This window comes from Rhinolophus ferrumequinum (assembly GCF_004115265.2).
Source record: "Rhinolophus ferrumequinum isolate MPI-CBG mRhiFer1 chromosome 3 unlocalized genomic scaffold, mRhiFer1_v1.p scaffold_36_arrow_ctg1_4, whole genome shotgun sequence".
NCBI classification, from domain to species: Eukaryota; Metazoa; Chordata; class Mammalia; order Chiroptera; family Rhinolophidae; genus Rhinolophus; species Rhinolophus ferrumequinum.
Window position 1 is genome coordinate 1,164,650 of NW_022680354.1, and position 7,618 is coordinate 1,172,267.

At 48.9% G+C, this 7,618-nt stretch overlaps 1 protein-coding gene across 1 annotated transcript; it reads right to left on the bottom strand.

Moving 5' to 3' along the window:
- Window positions 1-4,098: 4,098 nt before the first annotated feature.
- Window positions 4,099-5,774, bottom strand: GPR31 (G protein-coupled receptor 31). The gene has a single exon (XM_033100433.1). It carries the CDS (start codon window positions 5,676-5,678, stop codon window positions 4,728-4,730), a length of 951 nt encoding a protein of 316 aa, XP_032956324.1. The 5' UTR covers window positions 5,679-5,774; the 3' UTR covers window positions 4,099-4,727.
- Between the last annotated feature and the right edge of the window lie 1,844 nt (window positions 5,775-7,618).

The following is a 7,618-nucleotide window of genomic DNA, read 5'->3' on the forward strand; positions in this document are numbered from 1 at the left end:
CGTTTTCTGGTTTTCAAAGAGGCATTTCTCCACTTCGCACCCATTGGGATGGCTGCTTTCAAAACACGTGAAGAAAAGCCCCAGAAAATAACAAGGGTTGGCGAGGATGTGGAAAATGGGAACCCTTGCGCCCTGTTGGTGGGTTTGTAAAATGCTGCAGCTGCTGTGGAAAATATGGCGGTTCCTCAAACGAAAAGCTAGAATGTTACACGATCCAGCAAGCGCACTTCTGGTCACACACAGAAAAGTGTCGAAAGCAGGGTCTTGAGGAGATGTGTGTGCACCCATGTTCACAACAGCATTATTCACAAAAGCAAGAGATGGAAGTGCCCCAAGTGTCCGTCGAGGGGTCGATGGACAACCAAATGTGCAACATCCGTACAATGGAGTATCACTCAGCCTTAAACAAGAAGGAAATTCTGACACAGGCTGCAACATGGATGAACCCTGAAGACATTATGATCAGTGAAATAAGCCAGTAGCAAAAGGACAAATACTCTATGACTCCACTTCTATGGGGGACCTGGAGTCCTGAAATTCACAGAGACAGAGAATAGTATGGCGGTGCCAGGGGCTGGGGGAAGGGCACCGGGAGGGCGCTCAGCGTGTAATGAGGGGGACTCAGGTGAGAGCTTGGGAGGGTGAAGAGTTCTGGAGGTGACGGCGGTGACGACTGCACCACAATGTCAATGTACACAATGCCACTGAGCCGTACACTGAAAAATGGTTGAGGTGGTCAGTTTTACGTTATGTACATTTTACCACAATTTAAAAAGAGGCATGACAATTGAGGGTGACAATTGTTTGGGGACCCCATGAACACTGGCTGTATGTTCCAGAAGCCTATGAGAGTCGCATGACACATTTCGCAGCCCCCAACCAAGCCCACAGGCTGACGTGGAGTCCCTTTATTATCCCGACCTCTAAACAAATCAAAACTGTTGACTTGACTGTTGGCTGAAATGATTATAAAAATATAGAAAAAAAATCTTAATCCAATAAATATGAAAATTATTATATTTTCATTTGCATTAGCATCTTTCTAGAAGATTCCTTAAGATACAATTTTAAGTTTGCCAATGGACTCACACTTTTGAGGTATATTTTAAAAAACAACCTATTAAATAAAGTTAACTTGTTAATTTTAAATCAGGTTAATTTGTTTATTTATTTATTATTTATTCCACATGCTTATTAAGCACCTACTGTGTACCAAGCCCTGGGCAAGTGCTGGGGATGCAGAATGGACATGGTTCCAGCTTGGAGGTGCTGGTGTGGGGTGGGGGGAGGCAGCCATGAGCTCTGCAGGATGGCCTGTGGTGGGGAGTGAGTGGCCACCATGCTGGGGTGTGGGGTGCTGGCAGTGAGGGTTCATGCTGCAGGCAGGTCAGGGGCTGGACCCGAAAAAGCAAGTAGGAATTTTCAAGACAAACGGGACTGGAACATTCCATGCAGGATGCCTGCACTTGGAGGCTGGTATATGCCAAGGAGGAGCCAGTGGCTGACTGGATTCTGGAAAGAGAAACGATGAGATTAGCAGTGTGAAAACAGCAATAGCATTTTCTAAACAGGAGAGAAATTTGTCATTCAAGTCGACATTTGGGCTCTTGGCTGCCCTTCCCAGGTAGGCCAGGATTCCAGCAATGCTGAGATCGACAGGACTCGAAGACAACACTGCACCTGGTGTGTTACAGGAAGTGAGCCATGGAGAAAAGAAACTAAAACTTGCTGCTGACAGCAAAATACTGTGGTTCTGCAGCCCATCATTTACAGACTGCCTGCACTTTCCTTTTGAGTCATTTCCTTACTCAGAGAAAATCATTTGGAGAACAGTAAGAACCTCGATACTCTTTAAAGAAGAAACCTTGTTACTCTTTAAAGAAGAAATCTCTTTAAAGAAGAAACCACATGGGCACAGGATTGCTGGGCGTCCTTGACGACAGTGATGGGACAGGGCGCCAAAGACACCCTCAGAGATGGGCAGTCACAGAATCCTAAACAAAATATTGTCCACTTCACAGGGTGTGGACTAAAACCCGAGTCAGACAGAACCCTGGAAAGGATTTGCCAGAAAGGAAGAATGGTGGCAACCCTTTAGCTTGGCAGAACTGTTTGACACCCAGTTCACTGAGCACCTGCCCTGTGCCAGGCTCTGTGTTGAAAGTGTGCCGGGGAAAGCTTTGTCCCCAAAGGGCGCAGTCTGGCTGGGGATGAAAACAAAGATAATAGATCGAACTGATGACTTGAACAGAGTGAAGTCATACCTACTGAGTGTGTCTCACGTGCCAGGCTCTGCGCTCAACATTTTATTCATTATTTTATTGGATGCCCACAATACTCCCATGGGTTGGTTTTTATTATCCCCATATTACAGAAGAGGAAACTTCAGGGAATTTTGGTGATTCGCCCCCGGTGGCAAAGCAGGAAGTGACAGAGCAGGATGCTGACTTAAAGACCTACACTTTGGCCACTGGCTCTCAGCCCTGTAACAGGATCAATGAGGGAACTTCAAAACTACCAGTGCCCAGGCCGCTCCCCAGGCCGGCCGAGTCAGCACACAGGGCTCGCTGACGCATCTTGGTTTTCCCCAGGCTGTGCGATGAGCAGGTCCACGGCTGGGCAGAGAGGAGGGCCACCGGCTGTGCCCAGAAAACTGTGACAAGACCCTGAGAGGCAGTCCAGTCACTGTGATGAGACTTCCCCCTTTTGCCAGTGAACATGAGAGCGGGGGAGGGGCCAAGTGCAGCCAGCTTCAGTGTCCGAGAGGCAGGCAGCGTCCAGGGAGGGGGCAGGAAGGGCCTGGGTTTGGGATGCAGTTAGTGCCCAGTGCTGGCCCACAAGCCTTGCACATAGTTGGTGCGGGCTGGCTCTATCTCATGTCTGTCAGGTGACATGTGACTTCCCAGTGTGGGTTTACCTGTGCAGACAGTTACAGACCTCCATGTCCCACGGCAGGAAAATTGTTAAGAAACATCTTCTGGGAGATTTTTGGGTGGTCAAGTAAAGATGCCTGTGGGGAATTAATCATAATATGGAAAATGTTTATGTGATATGTTAAGTTTTTTGTTTGTTGTTTGTTTTTTTAAAGGAGCAGTTAAGATTGTACATGCAGTAAGATCAAGGGGAGAAAAACAGACTTTTGTTTCTTCAGCTGGAAGGGAAGCAACCATGCAGTGTAGAATGTGTTCACACCTGAGAATTTTATTCAGACATTTTACCTCTTCATCGGCTCGCGTGTCCCTTCTAAGCCCTCTGAAATTCTACTGACTTCAGTGGAAATGAAACACGAGACAGCATGGTGTCGAAGCGCATTCCCCGGGGAACACTGAATGCATTATTCTCCCGTGGTCAGGCTGTCACGTACTTCATGAGCACAAGAGTGGGGACACGCTCAGGGTTCAAGTTTGTTCTGACGAGGAGCCTCCCTGGTAAGTAGACAGCTCTAGGAGTGGCGGTGGTTTTACCATTTTCTATAGCCTAACTCCATCGGTGTTAACCTTCAGTATTACAGAGGTCGCGGGACCACCCCCTGGGGAAAGCAGTGGTCTCCGCATATGAACAGTAAGCACAGGTGCAGCTCCAGGCAAGGCTGCCAGGTGTGGAGCTCAGAGGACCCATGTCATTACAAAGCAGACCCTGTGCTTCCTATGAGCTCTTTGGGGAGTCCGTTTTGGGGACCATACTTCCAGATTTGAATGGAGAATAAGAGGTAAGGCAGTTAGGAAGTTAATTTCTGAAATCCTTTGTCACCATCATGACCTACAAGTTTGGGACATAATCTAAGAGGAATGAGACAAAAAGATCCAGCCGTTGCAGGCGTGTCCAGGGGTTGGGGGTGGAGGCCGTACCCACCTTCTCTGCAGTGGTCTTCCAGGGCCCCAGGGATCTTCTGCACGAGTCATGCCACAGTACTGGGGGGAAAGCACCATTTTACAGGTAATTTGGTAGCTCACACTGTGTGTTTCTCCCACGATGCAGAAAGTATTGTGACTTTTTTATAGCACAGGAAGCAAAGTGAGTTTTAAAGGCATCTGGACATTCAAATTAAAAAAAAAGTTCTAGAGGCAATTTTGAGACATTTAGTAGGAAAGTATTTCTTATAATAAACTAGGGAACTAGCTGTATTGTCTTTGATGTAATGTATATCTACACAAATGAAGTGAACATTTATCAAACTAAACACATCATGTGCCAAATAGAGCTGAGTAGGGAAGACAGCTTAGACACACCAGAAGCTCTTTGTAGAATCCCAAAGCCCCCTTTCCCAGGTCAATCATCACACATCTGTGCAAGAGATGGGACGGAAGCACAGAGTTTTTGCATTTACAAACTGCAGAAAAGGAAAATGACTCACGTGGACCAGCTGGAGTCAGAACAATCCCAGCTTCCAGCCCCCCTCTCTTCCACTACTGATCCATCAGTGTACCTTTCTTCAGGTGTGGATACGCAGTGGCTGCCGAAGTTTTCAATTGAGCAATTTAGCCTGCATTGTAACTGCGTACAAGGGCTTCCTAATTGTGGTTTGCTGCTCTATTATGTACAGTAGCAGAAGAAAACCCTGGTAAACACAGTAAATCACAGCATTTGCTGCCGCTTTGCCCACGTTTGTAGCCTGATCTCTATAGCGCCGTCTCAGGCTTCCTTTTCTTCCGGATCGTAGCTACTGGTCATTCTTACTGAGCTCCCAGGCATTGCCCACAAACACGGGGCTGGGGGAGCTGGCTGTCCTACTCCTCAGGAGTTGGAGTGTCTGAGGTCGCAGCCCCGAGCCTCGGCGTCCTGCCTTGGCCTCTGAGGGTGGAGAAGACCTTGCGGTACGAGTTCCTGAACGCGGGGTTGGAGAAGCAGTACACCACCGGGTTCAGCACGCTCTGCAGGCCGGTCAGGCTGCTGGTCACGTCCACCATGTGCTCCAGTGCACTCAGGACCCTGCAGCTGTGCACCCCGCGGACGATGGCCATCAGGCTCTGGGCCAGGAAGCTGGGCAGGAAGCACAGCGCGAACAGCACCACGACGGCGGCCACCAGTGCCCGGGCGCGCTGCAGTTTGGGCTGTCTGTCCGGGTCTCGGAGCCGCTTCTGCAGGGTCCTGATGATGCCAGCATTGCAGAACAAGATGAGGCTGAAGGGAAGAACGAACTGGAGGAAGGTGAGGGCTTCTTGCCACGTAAGGCTGAAGGAGGCACCCCCGCTGGCGTCAGACCTGGGGCACTGGTCCTCCGAGGTGAACAAGCTTTGGTGGGTGAGGGCGACCATCAGGAGCCAGACAACGGCTGAGACTCCCCGGGCCCCCCGCGAGGACAGAAGGTTGACCTTGAGCTGAGGGTGGACCACTCGGAGGTAACGGTCCAAAGCCACGGCGGTGAGGAAGGCGACGCTCACCTGGTGGCTGAGGGTGCGCAGGAACAGCAGGGCTCGGCAAGACCCGTGGCCCCAGCCCCAGGTCTTGTGTCTCAGGAAAAAGACCACATGGAAGGGCAGGCAGATGGCCAGCAGGAGGTCCGCGACCGCCAGGTTGAACAAGTAGACGGCGTACGGCCGCCACACCTTCAGGCGGCAGAAGAAGGTCCAGAGCGCCACAGCATTGCCCAGCAGGCCCAGTGCGCCCTCCAGCAGCAGAAGTGTGGCCACAGACACCTCCACGGCGTCACTGTGCGTGGAACAGTTAGAGGGGTACATGTCGCTGCCAGGCTGCTGTGGTCCCCACGCGAAAGCAGCAGAGTGCCGAGAACCAGTCCTTTGTTAGACTCGTTCCCACAAAAGGACACAGATGGCCTTTCCCTGCAAAGATCACACGAGTTCTGCATTTTCTCAGCAAGGGAAAAAATGCTGAAGCAGCATCAGAATAGAGTTAAAAGCAAAATAAAACTTGTTTGGGAATGAGGGTCAGTGGGAGAGGCAAAACAACAAAAAAAAAACCCCTTACAGTTTCATTCTGTTTTGTTTTGCCTTAAAAAAGGGGAAATTCTGTTTCACTTCATGTTATCCGGCGTTAAATTAAACCACCAATGTCCTACAATATCTGGGTGAGCAGAGTTGCTGCAGAAGGAACTGGAAATGTTTAATTACATGAAGACCTTTTTTTTGTCTTTATAAAGTTAAAATAATGATTGAAACAAAAAGATCATTCTCCAGTTTGAACATGTTTTGTGCGGGAGCTCTGCTTCTCACAAATCGAGGACCCTTGTGCACGTGACTCAGTTTTACACACTGGTAAGTCAGGTCTCGTTCCTACATTCACCTGGAAGAGGATGGGGAGGGCCTGGCCATTTCATAGTTGACCATTTTCACTTGTACTTGTATTTCGTCAAATTTTATTTTCCGCTGAGTCTTCCCTTCCCTCCCCCACGACCTGGATTACATTCTAGACCCCTGGGCTTCGGTTGGCGCTGAAAGCCTTGTAAAATCAATGGTTGGTCAAGATGCACACGACCCACCAGAGAGTCAACTCCGTGAGCCCAGTGTCACGCTCTGTATGTCCAGTGACAGAGCAATGCTGGTGCATGATGGGAGTCAGTAAATATCGAATGAATCCAGTCATCCCTACCTGCTGCTGACTCTCATTCACCTTGGTTAGTTCATCCTGGTTTGGGCTTTGGAGTCCAATGGACTATAGTTCTGGTTCTGGTTTCTCCACTTAGCAGTACTGTGGTTTTGGGGGAGCAAATGACTATCTGTGTACCCCAGCCTCTCTACCTGAGAGGTGAAAGTGATAATACCTGCTTGCAGGGTCATTGTGAGTGTTTGGGATACAGGGAAAGCACTTTGCACCGTATCTGGGACGTCGTGCGTGGTTGACACATTCTCTACAGTTGTTTTTGACCGTGTTGTGTGCTCTCCCATATTACTGCAGTGAGCCATGCCACCACGTGAAGTGGGGCCAATTCTAAGTTCTATGTTATGGGTGAGGAAGTAGAGCCGCAAAGACATTAGGTGATTTGCTGACCTTCAGAGGATCCTCCCAGCCCAGGGTCCAACCAGAGTTTTGACCGTGATGCTCGGCTGATTCCCAATTGGCAACAGCTTCACTCTGTGTTCGTAAGACGTCCACGTCTCTGGAAGCCCACCAGGGCTATTCATTTTCATGACGTTTCAGGTAATTTGACTTGTATATCTTCCTGCTTTAATTTTACCAGGGTTACCTTTCCAACTGGACCACCAGCCCACATATTACCCCATCTCCGCGTCATGCAGGTTCACTTGCTTCTTTGTTTTCTGAGCAGGTGCATTTGGAGGGTCCTCCAAGCATCAGGAATTGTAGAAATGTCCCAGCTGGCACCGCCACAGTGACACCTATGAATGAAGATTTGCCAGCCATATGCCCATTATAAATAATTTCTGGGAAGTGCAAAAGGTTGAAATACAGCCATGAGTTCCAGGCGAGAGCTGGCTGGAGACCATGCGCCATCTCTAAAAATGCCAAAGCAGACAATGGTACGCCGACTAGCTGGTAACTCACCCAGACCTTTAGGGATGGAAGTTACATAAATGCAGGAGAGAAATGGATTAAATCTCTTTCTCTCAGCACATTGAAAACTTTGACAGACCTTAAAAGCTACTCCTTAATTACAAATTTCAATTTATGCCAAAACATTCTACATGGTAGATATTCTAGCTCA

Excerpts from the sequence above, each read along its gene's own strand:
- GPR31 (XM_033100433.1), bottom strand. The coding sequence starts at position 5,678 with ATGTACCCCTCTAACTGTTCCACGCACAGTGACGCCGTGGAGGTGTCT.